Source organism: Panthera uncia (genome assembly GCF_023721935.1).
Source record: "Panthera uncia isolate 11264 chromosome D3 unlocalized genomic scaffold, Puncia_PCG_1.0 HiC_scaffold_8, whole genome shotgun sequence".
Classification (NCBI taxonomy): domain Eukaryota; kingdom Metazoa; phylum Chordata; class Mammalia; order Carnivora; family Felidae; genus Panthera; species Panthera uncia.
The window spans coordinates 25,064,477-25,086,027 of record NW_026057586.1 but is presented as its reverse complement, the minus strand read 5'-3'; the positions used below and the strand labels follow the sequence as shown (position 1 = coordinate 25,086,027).

The 21,551-nt window shown below is 39.6% G+C and overlaps 1 protein-coding gene across 6 annotated transcripts in view; it reads right to left on the bottom strand.

Moving 5' to 3' along the window:
• The window catches only part of DYM (dymeclin), a 351,209-nt gene that overhangs the window by 140,695 nt on the left and 188,963 nt on the right, over positions 1 to 21,551 (bottom strand). The window contains exon 14 of one of the 6 annotated variants that reach the window (XM_049620093.1): positions 4,831 to 4,995. The exons of the other annotated variants lie outside the window; for them this stretch is intronic. Within the exon in view, the coding sequence (XP_049476050.1) occupies positions 4,831 to 4,995 (165 nt within the window). The remainder of the gene's footprint in view (positions 1 to 4,830; positions 4,996 to 21,551) is intronic. 6 annotated transcript variants of the gene reach the window in all.

Here is a 21,551-nt window from a genome sequence, read left to right as displayed (position 1 = left end):
ATTCAGACTGAGGATGCAGTTCTTTCAAAGCAATCAAATGGCACCAGATGTCATTTTTCTAAACCACAGTATGAAAGACATACCAAATGGGTGAAAACACTGCTAAATTTGAAAGTGCTATAGTTTAGAGACATGATTTAATGTTGTGCTTACTTAGAATAATAAACCAATTCCGTTAAGAAAAGCACCCCTTCCCCCCCCAAAACTATAAAAATGCTAAAATAAGCTATGGGAGAAATTTTCTGTGATCACACTTGAAGGAACTCCTATCTATTCCCATAAACCACTGCAGTTCTTTGCCAATTAATAAAATGACATTATGTTATGGTGGTGAGGGAAAAAAAAAAAACAAAAAAACAGCCAGAGATACACGTTTAACTTGGGACAGTGGATGGAAGGCTGAGGAAAAAACAAAGAAACTTGTAATGTCAATTTGCATAATTTTTAAATGCTAAAAAAATAAATTTAAAATTCTTTTAAATGTCATGTATATTTCACTAATGTTCCGCAAGTATTTGTATGTTATCTAGTTTTTGTCCGCACGCATATAATAGTTTTAATATCAGTATATAATTTTATATTCTTTTTTCAACATTATATCGAATGTTTTCCATGTTTTTTTTTTTTTAAATGTTTATTATTTTGAGAGAGAGAGAGAGAGCACAAGTAGGGGAGGAGCAGAGAGAGGGAGAAAGAGAAGCCTAAGCAGGCTCCGCACTGTCAGCACAGAGCCCAACACGGGGCTCGATCTTACAAACTGTGATATTACGACCTGAGCCGAAGTCAAGAGTCGCAGGCTTAACCAACTGAGCCTCTCAGGCGCCCCTCTTTATTTTTCTTTATTTTTTAATGTTTATTTACTTTTGATAGACAGAACACAAGATGGGGAGGGGGAGAGGGAGACACAGAATCCAAAACAGGCTCCAGGCTCTGAGCTGTCAGCACAGAGCCCAACACAGGGCTCGAACCCACAGACCATGATATCATGACCTGAGCCGAAGTCGGTCCCCCAACAGACAGCCACCCAGGAGCCCCTATTTTTCTTTATGATACTTTTAATGGCTACATGATTTCCCATTGAGTTGACAAAATACGGTTTACTTGACTAATCCCTTATTTTGTTCTTAAATATCATTCTTACCTTGGGCTATTTCCCTAGGATAATAATAAATTCAAGATATTAGCATTTTAATAACTTTCGGTAGATATTTCTTTATAGAAATCCACTATCTTCTACCATTTTTTATGTTACATTTGCAACTTATGGCTGCAAAATAATCCAGGATTACACCACATCTTTAGCATATTAAAACAAATTTTAAAATGGTTGAAAGTTATTGGCAGGTGGACTCAACCTGACCCTCTAACAGTGAAACAGTAAGAACCCTGCTGCCTCCCGACATGGGAAGCACCCAGAAGCACTCTCTCAGGGAGGCTATGGAAATAATTCTTACACCGGGAAGAAGTTTGCCGCACAGTGACTGAGATTTCTACCTAGAGCAGTAGTTCATGTTAGACTGAGGTCAAGTCCTTTAAGGATAAACTAATGTTTCTCTCCAGAGACTGATTGGCGTGAGGATCACACTACGTAACCAAAAGCTACTTGAGACTGTGAAGTGAGTCCGAGATGGCTCCATTCAGGCATTCGGCTTGGTCTGTCCTGCTAAGTAACACAGGTCTCTTGAAAGAAAAATGTGTCAACTGCAGAGACTACATTACACTTGACCACGTGTCACTGTGGATGCAGGATGTTAGTCACTTGCGCATGAACGTGGCACAAAGGTGACCAGGTATCTCCCTTTGTGAAAATCAAGCTCACTCTGAGGTCCGTCCAGAATGCAAGCTTTTCAGGCTCCCTGCCCCAGACAGCAAAGGGGTGGAGCTGGGATGCAAAGCCGGTGGAGGAGGGGGCGTGGCCTTCCCTCCAGTGCCCACGCCCCTAATCGCTGAATTTCCTCTCTGCCATTCAGAGAAGGTGGTCAGGGCCTGGCAGAGTCTGGAGGCCGGGAGATGGTGCACCTGGTTTAACAGCTCTGGAATAAGGTGAGAGAAGAGGGCCGGCAGTCGGAGAGAGGCCAGGACTGCAAAGGGACAGCGTTTCAAAAATGCCATAGAGTTCTCCTGGCCTCAGACTATTTCCTCAACCCATCTACCTGGGTCTACCACAGCCTGATTTTCCTTCTAGAGGCAGCCTAAAGGCTTTTCAGTCCCGAGGAGGGCTATGCACTGAACACATGCCATTCAGAGGGTTACTTACTACCTTCTACCCTAGATGCGAGTACCGAGCAACCTCCTGAGAATGAGGAAGGGGCCCCAGGAGGGGTGCTAAAAGAGGAAGCAAAACACATGAAAGAAAATGCTGTTCCAAGAAACAGAGGGTACTTCAGCTCTGCCAGGAATCGGGTGAAGGCACACAGGAATCCCATGCTGCTTTGGCCTTTACATTTCCCCTCTTGACTTTCTTCACGTCTCCCGACTCTGTCTTCCTGGTCCTTTCCCTTCTGTTCCCTTTTACCTTCCCACTTCCCCTTGTATCCCTCTCTCCCGTGTGTCCCCGTGAGGGGAGGGGTGTGACCCAGAGGCAAGCGGATAGTGGCCTCGGGTACAAACAGCAGATGGTGAAACCCTGCAGCAACTAACACAGGTGACCAGCGCGCAGGTGTGAGGTGCTGCCAGGCCCACAACGAGGGGTCAGATGGCACGTCTACTGCACGAGGCTCGGAGTCTGGTCGGATAGACATGTCGTACGTGAAGACACACGGAGAAAAAACACAAGTATGGTGTGGTGGTGGCCTTAACGTGCCCACTTAGCTGGGCTACGGGGCCAGTAGAGTGGGCGACCACTCACCTACACGTTGCTGTGAAGGTTAATCAGCTGATTTTAAGGCAAGCAAATTACCAGGGCATCTGGGTGGCTTGGTCGGTTAAGTGTCCGACTTTTGATTTCGGTCCAGGTCATGATCTCACGGTTCGTGGGATAAAGCCCCTTATTGGGCTCTGTGCTGACGGTGTGGAGCCTGCTTGGGATTCTCTCTCTCCCTCTCTCACTCTGCCCCTCCCCTGCTCGCATAGGTGCGCACGCCCTCTCTCTCCCAAAATAAATAAACAAACATAAAAAAAAAAAAAAAAAAAAAGAAAATTACTCTAATGAGGGTGGGCCCCATCCAATTAACAAAAGGCCTTAAGAGCAGAGACTGAGGTTTCCTGAGGAAGAAGAATTCTTTTTCACAACTATATCACAAAAACCCTGCCTGAGTTTCCGGCCTCCTGCCCAGCACCTGTGGATTTAAGATTTAAGATTGTAACATTAACACTCACCAAAATTTCCAACCTGCCCCCATAGATTTCCGACTTGCCGGTCCCTACAGTCACAAGAGCCAATTCCCTAAAGTAATTCTCAATCTCTCGTTCTCTCTGCACGTACACACGCACACGTGCACGTGCGTCCTGCTGGTTCTGTTTCTCTGGAGGAACCTTCGGTGGGTCCACTAGGAAATCAGGGCAGGAATAGCTACGCTGCCCACTCAAGAGGCTCAGTGATGAGCAACGGCTCTCTCTGTTGCCTGCAACTGGATACATTGTGTCCCCGACTTCTAACACCATCACTTACCCGATACTCACTCGTTTTCCTGGAGTCAGCGGAAAGTAAATGGCTTTCCTCTGATAAATTCTCCCATATTATATGCACGAGGGCTTATTCCATTATTTTCACTTAACATTTCTGTCTCTGATTTTCTTTATGTCTCAAAATGTCTCTACAGGCTTAATTATGAGTCTGACCGACATCATTATGTGTCTGTAAATATTTCTGCCACCAAAAACAGGCCGGCAGCTTAGATGTCACACTACCTTCTAGTCTTAATAATCAAAATGTATTCAAAATAATAATCAAATTTCACTTATGCTGTGTAAAGCTTCTGCATGTTTCTTCACCTGAAGAGATCTATTTTAATTCCAAAGCTTGCTCTTTTCTAGAAGGTGGTCACGGAAGTTTTCTTCTTTCTTCCTCGAAGTCATTCTGCACTGAAGACACTGCCTCAAACATCATACCTAGCTAACAGTATAGGGCTGGTGCGCAAGTCATTCCTGACTTACAGAAAATGTGTGTTTAAAATGCCACCTACAAAATACAAAGCAGTCGTGGCAAACTACGTCTCTCCTTTGGCGTGTGATATACACTACACAGCAGGTACGGATTTTCTCTGATACTTGACATCGGTGGCTTGTCTCTTTCTTATGACTCCCACTGTTGCTCTGTTTAATCTACATTCACCCATGACACACTGAAACTTACTGATTTTGTAACTATTCTATATACAAATGAGTGAGAAATGCAAAACCCCAGAGGACAATTTCTACCTTCTTATAAAATCAAACCTGCTCAGCTGAATGTGCTTCTATCCAAACATGGGTGAAATGCCACGGTCAGCTCTCGGGGGTGCTTGCAGAGCGAGGAAGAGAACCGAAAATTCATAGGTAATTAACAGTAACGGTAGAGTCTGTTCATACAGAAACCAGACAGAGCACCTCCCAACTATTACGCATAAATCAAAAGATTTCCAAATGGAGCAAAGTATAGAAAAGTTCTGTCAGGTTTACGTGCCAACTGTGTGGTTGAAAGCTTCTCTCTCTCCCATGAAACATAAAGTACTTAAGAGGACGTTTGTAAGGCAACAAATCCCAGCCATTATTTTAAGGAATCATTTAGCACCATTTCAAATAGAAATCTCCTCGGCAATCATTTCACCGACATGTATCCCGTTCAAACATGCAATTATCAGTCACATACAGCATGCAGCATGCAGTAAACAGACAGCAGAGGTTAATAACCTGGAAGCATAGGATCTGAGAATGTGAGAGCAAGTTAAAGACAAGAGTTCCTCTCCATTGTCACTGAGGGTCGAGAAGCAATGCTGAAGCGTAGAACAGTGATAGTGGGGGAAATACAGTTTGTCCAACACATAAACATATCTCCGCAAGTGGCGGCAGGTATAACTGAAAGACAAAGGTAAAAGGAGAAAAACAGAAAGAGAGGAGTTTTCCTTTGAAAAAATAAACCATTCTCAATGTCCTCAAAGCTTTCTGTGTATTTTCACTAGATGCTGCCCAAGGGACAAAAAAAAAAAACCACAAAAAACAAAAAACAAGTGTTAAAAGTGAATATTAAAAACATAAAAAAGAAAACAAACAACGTGATTTAAAAATGGGCAGAAGATCTAAACAGACACCTCACCCAAGAAGCTATACGGACGGCAAATACGCGTATGGAAAGATGCCCCACCTCCTGTGGCATGAAGCAAATGCAAATCAAAGCCACAAGATACCACTCCAAACCCACGAGAAAGGCCAAAGTCCAGAACGCTGACCATACCAACTGCAGGTGAGGGCACGGAGCAACGAGAACCGCCCTTCACTGCTGGTGAGAAGGCAAAAATCACACAGCCGTGTCAGAAGACAGGTTCTGTTTCCTCACAAAACTAAACATACTCTTACCACACGGTCCAGCAAGCACGTTCCTTGGTATTCGCCCAAATGCGCTGGCGGTTTCTGTCCGCATAAACACCTGCACATGGACGTTTCTATCAGTTTTCGTGACTGCCCAAACTTGGAAGCAATCAAGATGTCATTTGGTAGGTAAACGGACCAACCGGGGTACATCCAGAAAATGAAGTGCTGTCGTCAGTGGTAAAAAGAAAGGAGCAAGCCAGCCACGAAAAGATATGGAGGAGTCTTCAAACGTGTGTCGCTAAGTGAGAGAAGCCTCTCTGAAAAGGCGACCAACTGTAGGATTCCAACTCCATGACATTCCAGAAAAGGCGGCAAAATTCTGCAGACAGTAAGAAGCCCAGTGGCCGCCAGGAGTTAGTGGGGAGAGAGGGATCAACAGGCCAGAGCACAGAGGATTTTTAGGGCAGCGCAACTACTCTTTAGAATTCCTTACCGGTGGATGCACGCCATTGTACATCTGTCAAAACCCACAGGAAGTACACCACCAGGAGTGAGCCTTGACATGAACTATGGTCTCTGGGTGCGAATGATGTCAAGGAAGGTTCATCAACGGTAACACTTCTAGTGCAGAATGATGACAGTAGGGGAGGCTGTGGGTATAGGGAGGCAGGGTGCATACATGGCAATTCTCTGTACTTTCTGCTCATTTTTGCTGTGAATTTAGAGCTGCTCTTAAAGAAAAAGGCTATTTAAAAGTGGGGGGAGATCTACTGACAGGGGGAACATTTTCAAAATATGATGGTGTCATTAGTTAACCATAGGAAAATTGCCCTGATAGAGCAAAGTGGTGTGAGAGACTTTCCTCTCTACAATACTACAAATACATTCCTGGAAGGCAGGCAATTAATAGTACAGCGATACGGAAGATACCATGGTAGAGGGAACACTGAATTAGGAGTCAGAAAACTTCGAAATCTGGACCCGATCCAGCCACTGGAAGCTTTGTAACAGTGGGTATTTGATCTCTCCAAGCCTCAATCCCACAAATTGCAACATAGAAGTATGTTAAATTATTCCAAAATTTTGAAGTGATACTTAAAAAAATAAAAGAATTATTATTGTCAGAGTAATTTCACTTGTGCCACATTTCAGACTGCTCGAAAATAACAAGTTTGAAAGAGGAAAATATCCAATCAATCTGACAAAGTGAATCAGCAAAACCATGAACACATTAACTGATATGCTTAAACCATTCGTCTTTGAGAACCTTTTCTAAAAATCCACATGGGGTGCCTGGGTGGCTGAGTCAGTTAAGCATCTGACTAATTTCGGCTCAGGTCATGATGTCACAGTTGTGAGATCGAGCCCTGCATTGGGCTCTGCACGAAGCTTGGAGCCTGCTTGGGATTCTCTCTCTCCCTTTCCTTCTACCCCTCCCTTTCCCCTGCACACTTGCATTTGCACGCTCTCTCTCTCTCTCCAAATAAATACATCAACATTTTTTAAAAATAAAAATTAAAAAAATTAAAAATAAAAATCTACACCCCACGTACATCAAGTTCCCAAGGGGCAATGTGTGACTTTTAAAGTGTGCTGAATTCAAAATAAAGCTAATAGATTGAAAGATTAGAAATAGTCAAATTTCCAAAAATTGGACAATCCAATCATCCATTCAACCTATTAACCAGCCTGTCTACTCATCAGCCAAGCAGTATCTACTATGTAGCACGTGGGAACTATGCACTGAGCTGAGGACAGGGTGAGGAAGAAAACAGACACGATTCTTTCCCGGGCAGCTTGCAAGACAGAAGAAAGACACGTCTGACAATAACAAAATCCCATGTAAACTGTGTAAGTTCTAACTGTGGAAGCCCTTTGAAGGAAATAGTATAGGGTTCCCTAAGCGAAGTAATATGGAGCTCTCTCCCTGAGACATGGAAGTTAGGAAAGGGCTCCTGCAAAGTGAACTTTAAGCTGACATCTTAAGGAAGAATGGAAGTTAGCTAAATAGATTATGGACCGGGGAAGAGGAGCTGTGAATGAGCTAAAAATCGATTACAAACAATACATGAATATTGTAAGGAGAGTGGGTTCAAAATTAACAACCCTTCTCTGTTCAAAAAACAGGTAGGTTTTTTTTTATTTGAAGGACAGTTGAGACACAATGTTACACTAGTTGCAGGTGCACAAGGTAGCGATTCAACAACTCTTGACATTATGCTGTGCTCACAAGTGTAGCTACCATCTGTTACCATACCCAGGCTATTAAAATACCACTGACTATATTCCCTATTCTGTGCCTTTCATCCCGTGACTTATCCATCCACCCTGTAACTGGAAGCCTGTATTTCCACTCGCCTTCACCCATTCTGGTCATTTCCCCACCTCCCTCCCCTCTGGCAACCATTAGTTTTTTCTCTTTTGGGTCAGTTTCTGCTTTTTGTTTGTTTTTAAAAAACAATCACTTTTGAAAAATATAGTGGTTCTATTACACTGACAAGAAGATAAGATGAAATATCCAAGTATGATGTATAAATATCTATGAAGAAATCTTTAAAATGGTGGTAACGAAAGCCCTGAGTCAAAGAAATGGAAAAAAAAAAAACATTTTTAGACAGGAAATTGTAGGATCGTAAAGTCATCCAATGTTCAGGTATTAATCTAAAAATTCATATTCTCAAAAAATATCAACAAGATTTAAAAAAAAACTAGCCCTATTAATTCCGAATTCCATTTAGTAAACTAAACATTTAAGAAAAGCCAGAATATTCTGGAAAACTATAGTTGATGGGACTAACTTTAAAAAAAAAAAATACCATAGGGACGCCTGGGTGGCTCAGTTGGTTAAGCATCCGACTTCGGTTCAGGTCATGATCTTGCAGTTTGTGAGTTTAAGCCCCAGGTAAGGCTCTGTGCTGACAGCTCAGAGCCTAGAGCCTGCTACAGAATTTTATGTCTGTCTCTCTCAGCCCCTTTCTCTCTTTCTCTCTCTCTCTCAAAAATAAACATTAGGGGCGCCTGGGTGGCGTAGTCGGTTGGGCGTCCGACTTCAGCCAGGTCACGATCTCGCGGTCTGTGAGTTCGAGCCCCGCATCAGGCTCTGGACTGATGGCTCGGAGCCTGGAGCCTGTTTCCGATTCTGTGTCCCCCTCTCTCTGCCCCTCCCCCGTTCATGCTCTGTCTCTCTCTGTCCCAAAAATAAATAAATAAAAAAAAAAAAAATTAAAAAATTAAAAAAAAAGATACCATACAGTGACATTAATAGAAACAGTCTGGCATGGTACATGAGCACACAGGACACTAGAAGAGACTAAAATAAGACGAGAACATAATATAAGGTAAAGGTGGCACTTTAAAACAGAAAATCAGATGAAATATTCAATAAATGGTACTGGGATAACTGAGTAGTTAACTAGGAAAAAAAAAAAACAAAACAGAGCTCTTTACCTTACCTCTTAAAATAAATTCCAGGTTGATCAAAGATTGGAAGGTAAAAATAAAACTATAGAAGTTCACAAATAAACCATATACCTGAGAGCCATTAAAAAATATGACTCATAAATCTGATCCCATAAAAATGGAAAATATAAATAGCCACTTTGCACGATGCATCTTTCGTACTGTGTGCACTTTCTGCCGTTTTCATGTATCAGACATAAATTAATGGCTAAGTAATTTTTAAAAATGGAAAGGGGCACAGGAACAATTATTTCAGAGGGAATATGATGAAGCGTGGAGATCCAGGCAGGTTCAAGGATCCAAAGGAAGTTCAGCATGGTTGGTGTATACCTGAAAATGGTGAAAGGTAAGGTCGGCTCATGTGGTGCCTTGTGAGTTATCGCATCATGAAAAACTAATTAAGGGTCTGAGCAGGGGAGCAGCTAGATAGGACTGACTTTTTTTTTTTTTTTTTTAGTATTCATTTTGAGAGTGTGTGTGTGTGTGTGTGTGTGTGTTTGCGTTAGCAGAGGAGAGGCAGAGAGAGAATGAGGGAAAGAATCCCAAGCAGGCTCTGCGTTGCACTGCAGAACTTACAAACCGTGAGAGCATGACCTGAACCGAAATCAAGGGTTGGATGCTTCACTGACTGAGCCACCCAGGCGCCCCGATATGATCGACTGTTTTAAAGGTGCATTTCTGCAATACAATGATAAAACTGGGGAGGAGCAAAAGTTGAAAGATAACACTAGAAGCACCAAGAGTAGAAAAGCAAAGACCAGTAAGCAGTTACTGCAAGAGTTTATGCAAGTACTGCTGATGGCTTAGAGCAGGGGTACAGCAGATTCAAAACTATCCTGGCGCTAAAACCGATGGACTTGCTAATTGATTGGAATGGGGGATGGGACCAGTAGAGGAAGATATCAAGAGTAATTCCCTGATTTCTCATATTAGGAACCGAATGAAAGTACGTTTTCTGAGGAAGGAGAAACCAGAGGAGGGATAGGTTTTATGCAGAAGATCACGAGTTTTGTTTTGGACATGCTCAGTTTCAGATACCGCAGCTGTGAGATGTCAGCAAATGCTGGTATACACATAAGCTTAAAGCTAAGAGAGGGTGTAGATTAACCCAGAGGTATAGATGGATTATAGACAGACACACAGAAGAAGGTCAAAGCTCGGAGAACATATACAAGGTCAGAGGGAAAAGACAGGACCCGGACCAAGAAATTCCAGGATTTCCAAGTTAAAGACAGAGAGGTGCGGTAAAGAATACTAAGTGGTAGCTAGAGAAGTAAGAAGAAAATCTACAGATGTTGTCAGAAGGTGTTTTAAGAAGGTCATGGTAATGATACACCTTGAAGATAATTTCCATATATGCTGCACAAGCCGTATGACTGAAATAGTTAACATTTTCTTATAAAAGGAAAAGGAGCTCCTGTCCAATTTAGAGATGTTCCTTCCTCGTAATTTAATAATCTTGAAATATTCTTTATTATTATTATTTAATAGAGATCGAATGGAAATAGCCCTGCTGATTAGCAGACACATGAGAGATGTATTCTCATTATGAGAAAAATCCTTTGGTCCCATTACTCTCAGCTTTAAAAAAAAAAAAAAAACCCACCAAGAAATGAACAAAAAATAATACTAGTTTTTAACAATTATCTTTTAATCACTTACAATTCTATCATGAAGTCTGTCTTAACACTTTCACAGCAACTATAATAATGGTAAAAAGTGAGTTCGAAAACTTAGTCAACTCTACACTTAGACTCTGTTATTTTGAATTCAGCACAATTAATCTGTATTCTTTAAATATAAATCAAGGCACAGGAAATTGGCTTTTAATTATATTAACCTGTCATTATTATCTATGAGCATCCACTGGGTAAATAATTATTGGTTGCTGAACTAGATTTTAATTATGAAATTATTTTAAAAGCCTGTGGTCTACATAAAATGTTTCAAAAGAAAGGCAGAGATGTGAAAATGGATTTAAAAATACAATGTTGCGTTTACATCAGCACTTCACAGCTATGCCCGACAAAGGAATCTCTAAGACTAATCATTCTTTTTTTTTAAATTTTTAAAAAAATGTGTATTTATTTCTGAGATAGAGAGAGACAGAGCATGAGTAGGGGAGGGGGAGAGAGAGAGGGAGACACAGAATCCGAAATAGGCTCCAGGCTCTGAGCTGTCAGCACAGAACCCGACGCAGGGCTCAAACTCACCGACCATGAGATCATGGCCTGAGCCGAAGTCGGACGCTCAACCAACTGAGCCACCCAGGAGCCCCTAATCATTCTTAAATAGAGTTAGGAACCTCTGTTTATAACCTCTATAGGACCCACCTAGTCCAGAAGCTGTGCAAGTCCTGGCCTTGCCCACTCCTCTCCAAGTCAAGTCTCAAGAAGCTGGTAATGTCTAAGATAAGACAGAGTGAAAAAGATTTTTTTTTTTTAAACAGGCTTATCATTAGACATTTCAGGACTCAATCCACCAAAGGAAAGCAAAACTTGAGAAAACATAGAAACTGTGTTAAGGCAGTGGTGATTCACATTTTTAAGCAAGTGATTGCAATAAATATTATCAACAGTAAAGAGACATCATGTAACTCCTGATACGATCACAGCAGAGTCTAAATCTAATCTTGAGAAATCAAAAGACCAATAGAAATTGAAGAGTATTTTATAAAACCCAAAAACAAAAAAAAGTTCTACAATCTTCAAATTTTGAAATACCAAGAAAGGCAGAGGGACTGTTCCAGATTAAAGGAGGTGAAAGAGAATAAAATGCAACATGATTCTGGGATTGGAGCCCATACTACAGAGGGTTAAAAAGCATTTTTTTCTCTAGAAAGGAAATTAGTGGGGTAAATGACAAAATTTGAGTGTCTGTAGATTTGACAATGTTAATTTCTTGATTAGGATAAATGTTCTTGTTTTTAAGAAATAGCCACTTTAGTTCCTGGTGGTAAAAGGTACACCATGTCTATAAATTCATTCTCAAATGTTAAAAAAAAAAAAAAAAAAAATACAATGATTAAGCAAAGGTTGTAAAATTTTACCATTTCAAGACTCTAGGTGAAAGGTGAATGAAAAATCTTTATGTATTTTTTGCAAATCTGCAATTTCAAGATAAAAGATTTTTAAAAATTGATATTAAAATATAAAAAATTCATTTATTGTTAATATAAGAAAGAAAACAGAACTAGGCTTTTTGATACACTGAATAATACCCATTTTAAGATTATGAGATTCCAATCAAGAGCATGAAAATGTCATTCTGACCTCTATACTTAAAGCTTCGGACATCAGAAAAACTAGAGCGTGGGAAGTAAGCAAATGTGGTCTGGAGTTGGCCCATAAAAAACAGTCACTGTTAAGTAAGAGCTGCATTTTCATAAAAAATAAAATCTCATTAGTGCCTTCTTATATGACAATGTCCAAGATTATGCAATGTATAGTTCTGAAATGTTATTTGATATGGTTATGCTTCACCCGAGTAAAGTATCAAAATGTTCTCTCCTAGAACAACACTTAAATCTGGAAAAGATGCCCAAAACCACAAGCAAAAGAATAATGCTTTGAAAAGACCCCCGAGTCAGGCTTTCTAATAATGTATTTTACAGCACCTTGGCAATAAAAGTACATTTTCATAACAACTCTTTATTAATTTATTTTCTTAATCATTTAACAAGCTTTCAAGAAAAAAATATCGAGCTCACCAGGAGCAGGTTAAACTTTATCAACTCTCTAGACTATGATGTGTATCCCTTTCCAACGTCCATTTAAAAAATTGTTTTAGAAAAAGCTTGTTGATAGATTCACTAGTAGATATGAAATACCAGGAAATCAAATTAATAATAAGTGTTTAGGACCTACATGAAGAATATTACAAAAATTTACCGCTGGGCAGAAAAGAGGCCTTGATTCTCGATGGGAAGATAAAATATACAAAAAAGGATGCCATGATCCTCCACAGACTCAAAATCTCACTAGTAATGTTAAGTTAAATTTCTACCCAGTTATGTCATTTGGAATTAGAAAGAAAAGTGTTAACTTTTTTCTCTACATGATAGCCTTCAAATATATATAGAAACTGTAAACCTTTAAAATTTTTCTGCTCTGATTGATATTAAACATCTGTTCTTTCATTGTTCATGGGCTACAGTTTCTAGATTCATCATCAATTATATTACTCTCCTTTGGATATTCACATTGATTGATTACCTCCTCAGCAATGTAACAAGAGCAGAGAGGAGTATTTTCTCACTGATAGTATTTAGAATTGCTGATACATGGTGATAATAAAAAAAGCAGACCAACTTTTAGTCAGTTTTATCATAGTTTTAAAACGGTTTACAGACCCAAGACAATGCATTGCCAGAACCACTGGTATCATCCCAGCCTTGGTATGCCACTTACCAAATATTTATTCTTAAAATATGGCAGCAGAAGTGAACACATTATTCTAGATGTGTTGTGTTTGGGCAATGATGAGAAAATTATATTCTATTGCTACAGCTTTAAATTACGTATGTTCAAAGACTAAAATCAGGGCATTGGGGTGGCTCAGTCAGTTAAGCATCTAACTCTTGTTTTTGATTCAGGTCATGATCTCATGGTTCATGAGTGTGAGTCCTGCACTGGGCTTTGCACTGACAGTGTGGAGCCTGTTTGGAATTATCTCTCTCTCCCTCTCTCTCTGCCCCTCCCCTCCTCTCTCTTTCTCTCTCTCAAAATAAATAAACTTAAAAAAAAAAAAACTAAACTAAAATCAAGATGAAAAAATTCCCTCAAATTAAAAACTAAAACAAATGAATTTAACTATCAGGAGATGAAGCAACACAAAGAATTATTTTAAACTTATAAAAAATTATTTTAAAATATAGAATTGATCATACATACTCAGTGGGATACCTAAGGTCAGAGACAAAAAAAAAAAAATCCTAAACTTTGTTCACTTATAGTAGTAACATTACTATTATTTTAAAACAATTACATGTACATATAAAGACAGAGAGAGAGAGAGAGAGAGAGAGAGAGAGGAATAAAGAGAATATATTAATGCAGTTCAAAGAATCAAATAAGAATTTATATTAAATAACCTTAAATCTGAATCAAAACTAACAGTATGAACTATTTTTTTCCTTTCAAGAATTTATATTTTACTAGTTTTGTCCACTGAAGAGATGTCAAAAAAAAGACACACTCCTTACCAATTAGCACCCCTATCACCCACAACCAGATTGTGGTCTCTAAGTATCACTTCCACTAAAAGAAACCAGAGCTCTGGGAAGGAATGGTGTTTGCTAGGTCTGAGACAGGAAATGTGCAAGATGAGCCTGAGACATTCTACTAGTGGCCTCAGAGTGGGGAAGCAGGGAAACTATCAATGACAAAGAGGGTTCCATCAAAAGGCAACATTAGAGTCTCCCACTGGCCGAAGATGACACAGTTAGAAACCAGAAAAGATAATTTCTGCAAGTGACTGAAACACATGGTATATATATAAAAATCAAAGAGTTCATAATAACACACGTGAAAAACCAAAAAGCAAAATGCTTTGTTTACTACTGAAGGTAACAAGGACATCAATCTCTCTTTCTGAAAATTAAATATTAAAGGAAAAGAATAAGCATTAAATCCTGTCTTTCCAGGGTGCCTGGGTGGCTCAGTCAGTTAAGCGTCCAACTCTTGTTTTCGGCTCGGGTCATGATCTCACGGTTTGTGTGTTCAAGCCCCACATCAGACTCCGTGCTGACAGTGCAAAGCCTACTTGGGATTCTCTCTCTCCCTCTCTTTCTTCCCCTCCCCCACTCGATCTCTCTGTCTCTCTCTCAAAATAAATATATAAACTTAAAAAACATTTTTTAATAAAAAAAATAAGAGTTAAAAAAAAACCTGTTTTTCCAGGCAAACTTACTTGGGAAGAAAGAATTGTATCTAAAAAAATAGGCATGTGATATTATAATTTTACAATTTCATTTTGGGGGTGCCTGGCTGGTTCAGTCAGTAGAGCATGAGACTCTTGATCTCAGGGTTGTGAGTTTGAGCCCCATGTTAGGTGTAGAGATTACTTAAAAATAAAATCTTAACAAAAAAAATTCCTTTTGGCAGCCTGTGGTAAGACAACTAATCCAGTAAAAGATCATCAATGAATGAAACCATCATGTGAAAGAACAATAGTGTAATTCAGAAGGAAGGGATTAGGCTATCACCAACTGAACCCACTGATCAATTTTAGCATCTCTGGGATAGATATCATGTATCTCCTTATACTACACAATACGAAATATACAGGAACGCTTAATGAAGAACTTTTGCCAAAAAGGTTGAATCTCAACGATCTATACCCCAGTTTACAGAAGAAATCGATGACAGGAAGAACAAATTAAAGGACACAGAAAAAAGCAAACAGATAAACCAAGAATGTGGGATATTCTGTAAAACAACTAACCTGTTGATCAACTAATCAAAGTTGTGAGTTAAAAAACAAAAATAAAAACAAAACAAACAAATCAGAAAGAAAACAAAAAGGAAAGAAAAGCAAAGGAGGGGGTACTGCTCTAGGTCAGGGATCAGCAACCTTTTTCTAAAGAGCCAGGTAATAAATGTTTTAGACCTGTGAGTCATTACTGTCTCTCTTACAACTAACTGAACTCTGTAATTAGTATGATGAAGCAGCTATAGACAAGACATAAATAAATGATCACTGTCGTGTTCTAATAAAACTTTATTTTGAAAATCCTGATCCTACTCTAGATTGAAATAATCCTAAGAGACACGACTGTTTAATGGGTGTGAAGACCTCATTTGGACTCTGATTTGAACTAAGCAAAATAAACGTATTTTTCAATCAGGCACAACAGGAGTATTGCTTTGCTATGAGATTAAGGAACTGTTAGTTTTCTTGTGTGGAAAAACTAATCAAACTGATGCAAACAGGTAATAGGTGCTACAAATGAAAACTAAAAATAAGGAAACTTCACCTGATCAGATAGGTAAGGAAAGTTTTCCCTATAAAAGTAATAATTCAGCCAAGATTTAAAGGATGAATAAAGATGAGCAGGAAAAGAATACAAGCAGAAGGAACAACAAAGACTAAGGATCTGCGCTGACCTGGAGGGAGGGAGGGAGCGGTGAAAGAGGCCAGTTACAGAGGAGTTTGGTCTTCACCCTAAGAACAATGAGAAATACAGAAAGGCTACATAAGCAGTTTCAGGACAAGATCTGCGTTTTGAAAGGATCAGTCTAGCTTCAGACTGCGAGCCGAGAGTTGGTAACAAACCTAAGGGAAGTTACTGCAGTAGAGCAGGGAACTAAGGTAATGGGTCGAAGGAAAGAAGCAGCAGATATGACAAAGTTATTCACAAGACTCGGTGATGAATTGGATATGGTAGATGAGAGGAAAGGGGCATCAAAAATACTCCCAGGCTTCTGGCTTGCATAAAAGGTGATGTCATTCTTTGAGGCAGGGGACAGGAAAGAGGATCAGGAAGGGCAGGAAAAAGGGAAGATTTCCAGTTTGAAAACACTGAGGTTTGCAGTAACCCTGAAAAACCAGGAAGATGACATCAGGTATCTGAAAGGACAAAAAAGGTTTCAAAGGCCAAGAATAGGTCTACTCTGGAGATGTATTTTGGGAGTCATCAGTATATAGGTGGGAGTGGCCAAGACCTAGGTAAGGAGAGAACAGAAAGGGGTCTAGGCGTGACCTTGAGAAGTGCCAAATTTAACAGCGTCATAAGATCACAATCTAGACAGAGGAAGATAAATCTTCACAGAATTTTGAGGAGTGGCCAAAAAAAAAAAAAAAAAAAAAAAAGACACCACAAAAACTTTACAAAGGAAAGAAAAAGAAGAAAGAACCAAGAGGAGACTATCCTAGGAAGGAGTGGTTAACAGTGTCAAACCCAATTGAGAGGGCAAATAAAACAGATGATGCCCGCTGGATTTAGCAACATAAAGTCACTGACGACAACCGACAGGGCTGATGCTGGAAATGTCAAAAAATACCATTCATTTAAAACCCAACCCTGAGTATAAGACCTCTTATCTTTAATCCCATTGATTAGCTCATTCACATGCATTAAGTATCATTAAGTTTCCAGGGGAGATTTTTGCAAACCAAAACATTTGTAAAATAACACACACACAATTTTACGCAGCATAAAACTTCCAATACAATGTGGATATCTAAGGACATCCAAGAAAATAAGCAAAGGAAAATCTGGGACGAATGTCAGGAAAGTACACAACAGTGGTGGGAGCACAGCCCTTGAATCATTTAACTCCTTGGCAGCAGAAGCCATTTTTCCTGGAGCTAATCTACTGCCAGCAATGAAGATCCTGGGAATCTCTAGTATGAAGGATTAACATACTGGCCCAACCACTGGAAAATACATTGAAAGGAACAATCTAGTGCTAGCTCAGAAGGGATGAAATGACCTAATATCTCGCTGCCAGATCTAGAAAGTAATAAAGATTGTAATAACAATAAAAAAAGGGCCTCTTTAACAATATAACATTATAATATAAACTTCTTCCTATGATTTATTATTTCAGTTGCTACAGAAATCGAAATAAGAAAATTCCCTAGATTTGTCTAACAAAACATTTTAATCAATTAGAATGCACACTATCATTGATACTTGCAGTCTAATCAATCTAATCAAACTCTCTGCTGATTTAAAAATCTTCCAATAAGATCTTTCATCCTCAACTAGCTACTTATTTTGGGATATACACCCATCGATAAAGACCTAAAATGTAAACATGTATAGGAGCTTAAAAGACAGCCAAATATTTGAGACAGCAATTTCACAATGTTTTTGTCAAATTACTTGTTTCCTGTAACTAAAATAATATTTGTTATAATCAAATATAAATTTGGCAGTATCGATAGAATTAATCATACTTTCCTTTCGGGACAAACTGCATATCCAAGAACGTTTCTGAAAACTTCAACTTGTCTTTGAAGACTTGATCACAGTTCATTTAATAGAATCTCCCTCTCCTCTTTATAGAAAACGACGTAAAAGCATTGATCTTCATACTACTGAAGTAAAGGAGACAAGGCACTTGAAAAAAATTTTAAGCTTTGTAAACAGTAAAAGGCCCTACATACCAGATATTTACATATTCGTTAGACTAAGTAGATGGAAACTTACATGGTACTGACTCGTTAAATATACCACTGTCCCTTGTTTTAAAGATGGTGTGACCATCTATATTTACAGGTGTCGATAAACACATCGGCTTATTACCAGCATTCCTTTCTACATGGCATATGTATATGAAAAATGTCTTTTGACTTTGGACAAAGCAACTATTTAAAAAGAATGTTGTTGTGGTTCTCCACTACAGACATTTGCTCTGCAAATGCCCAATAAGGCCATGCAGCAATGTACAGCTGGCTGGGTTCCCAGCAATGCACAGTTATGCTATATGGCTTGAAGTTGTATTTCAATGTGTTAATAGCATATTGCTGTCTGCTCTGCTTAGGGTCTAATAAGCAGGTCTAAAAAATCTACAAACACATTCATTCATCCCAAGCTCCCTGCTAACATTTTCTTTTCATGACCTTAGAGTTAGGAGGAGGGGAACACTGATGGACATTTCATAAGGAAGGGAAATTCACTTGAAAAGAATTTCTTGATTGGATTTGTTTACGATTTGTATTTTAACAGAAGCATCTCAATAAGTTACTATTTTCCTGCTTGTGCCAAGGGAAGTGGTGGACTGACAGAGCACCCATTACAATGATGACTCCCACAGAAGCCAAGTTGGTTCCAGTGGGGGTGGAGCTGATTGAAGGAAGAAAAGGAAAAAGCATGCGCTCATTACAGAATTGGCTATCAAAGACCCAGAACTCAGCCTGAAAGCTAAAAATTATCTTTACACATGATCTGGCAAAATTAAGAGATGTGTTTTTAAAGAAATCTGGACCTTAGGGGACATTAATGATGACTATATACTAGATTCAAAAGTCTTCCTCAGTCCACACACATCTGTCTACACTGAGTAATTTGAGGTATAAACACTACGAATGTAATGGAAAGACTGGGTTCACAAACAAATAGCTAAAAAACAGCATATTTAGCACATTTTATGACCATCAGGCTCACTTCTAAAGTCACTATATTTTACAAACTCCCTCTTGACAAAAAGGCACGGAAGGATTTATAATCATTGTAAAATCCTCCTGAACGATCTGAGTTCTGAGTCTTGATTCTTCAAGATACATGCCACAAGTATTAGATCAGTGAAGTTAGATAATCTGGAGCCATGAAAAAAGGCCAATTCTGCTGAGACTGATTAAATATTTATGTCACATCCTTTCTATAGCAGAGCAGGAAAAAATACACACAAGATAAAGTGCTCTATAATCAGAAGAGTTGGAAATCTATTAAGGTCATTAAAAATCAGGACAAGTCTTCATATATAGAAGTTATGCTAATAACTCATCATCGGGAGACCATCTCGGAGTCATTCTTTGGCTGTGGTCATGGATGTACGCTGAAACACCCACACTCCCCCACCCTTTCACCCACATGGGTGTGGTGACACACCCTAAACCCACGTCTGTGAGCTGGCAGCAAGGATTACGGGTGCCGTCTGTTACAGGAATGTGGTAATCATGAGAGTGAAGCTCCCTGGCGTAGGTGGGCGGAGATGTAAAGTCTGGTGTCGGGCTCACTAGCTCGACGCTCTCGTCAGCCTAACTGCAGTACTAGCCTGAGCGCCACAGTAACTCACGGACACACCACACCAGGACACCTTCTCCTGGGGGAAAGGACAGGCCACGCCTTCTCTTGCCCCTAGGTCTTTGCGCCTGCCGCCAACTATGTGGAGATGCTCCGTCCATCTCCTTGTCCTTCTGGCAACCCCCGCCTCCTCCATTCTTCACGTGCGACTCTTCTGACGCTCTCCCTGATTGTTGCAGGCACATCTAGTCCACCCCCTCTAGGTTCTGATCGTGCCTTGTGCTTCCTGCCAATGTACGACAAAAATGCATTTATAACTGTCTTTATATCTCTCTCCCCTCTCAACCATAACCTCTCTGAGGGAAGATTCTGAATTGTTAGTTTTCTTTCCCTAGCACCCAGCACATGCCTGGTATTAAGAAAGCACCATATTTTTTAAGTCACTAGAGAAAAACTGACGAAAATTAATGTCCCATATCGAATGATCCACAAGTTACCTTGTTTGGGGAAGTTTTTATGCATTTATGCTACACTGACAATCACACTTCAGGCTGGGCTGGGAGAGTCATAACCATAAATGTAAAATTACATCCTTCCTTAGGAGTGAGCAAAGGCCTATAAATCATCGGGAATAGGAACTTACACAGTAATTTTTCTCTAAGGCCTTAATTGCTAACTTTTTAAATTCCTAAATGAAATCCGTGATTTGTCCACTTTTTCAGAAGTGCAAAAGAGTCAATCGTCGTAATCACCTCTACCCTCCGACCAAACAAAAACTTACTTTCTTTCCATGGAATAGAGAAAACAGAGAGCATGATTAACCTCAGAGCTGGCCGTCGGGCAATAGCTGGAAGACCTTATTAGCTACCACTTTATTCATTATAAAATTACACTTTTTTGGAGCAAAATGAGCAACGATCTGTCAACCTTGAGAACCAGATGCCTTAGAAAGGCTTCATATCTTTTTGAAGACAAAAGGTGTAACTGTTGGATACAGGAAATGGGCAAGATGGGATAAAAGAAATCAAGAAAGAAAAGGGGGAAAAAGTTTACTGTAAAAAAAAAACAACCCACAAAACCCCAAAACAACAGACCAAAGTGTGTTTTTTGGTGACCATTCAGAGAAGGAGAGAGCAGGGTACAAATACAAAGAAGACTTATTTCATGTGGAAGGGACACCAGGGCTTATTATTTATCTAGCATCTGAATCAACAATTCACTCTCTCTTCTCATCTCTATTTGATACCTGATCTATAAGAAAATTAATCAATGTCATCCAGCAAGCAGTTTATAATCTAGCTGAAGATTCAAGATATGAGCATACTAAAAATTAAAGGACAAAAAACCACCTAAGACACATCACAATTCCATGTATTTCCTAAGTGGCAACACGATAAATCTAGGGCAATGAGAGGTGTGAGAAGAGGAACAGAAAAGAGTACTATGAACTATAAAGGATTAAGTATGAGGAGACAAATATTAGTAGGTATTACGCGTTGAATTGTATCATACCAAAAGACGTGGAAGCCTGACCCCCAGTACTTTTTTTTTTTTCTTCTACAGAAAGACACACGAAAAGCAAGATAAACATAAGAACTTCCCCAGGTAAGATAACCACAAACACCCCCCAACATCCCCAGTTCACACAAACCAGAGCAGAATAGACATTTACACAATATCACAGTCTGAAGGGCATGGAGAGTTAACTAAATTTAAACAATCCTGTCTATGACATCACTTAAAATACATTTTATCAGACATGAGGGGAATGTAGATGTTAGGAGCAAGGGGAAAAGGAGCAACTCAGAAATGGGGTTGTCAGACATGCTTAGCTAAGCGGAGGTTATTCTGGAGCAGGGTGGGCGCCTGGCCCAATATGGCTGGTGTCCTTTTAAGAAGAAACAGAAACACACGGGGAGAAGATGGCCACGTGACAAAGGAGGCAGACACT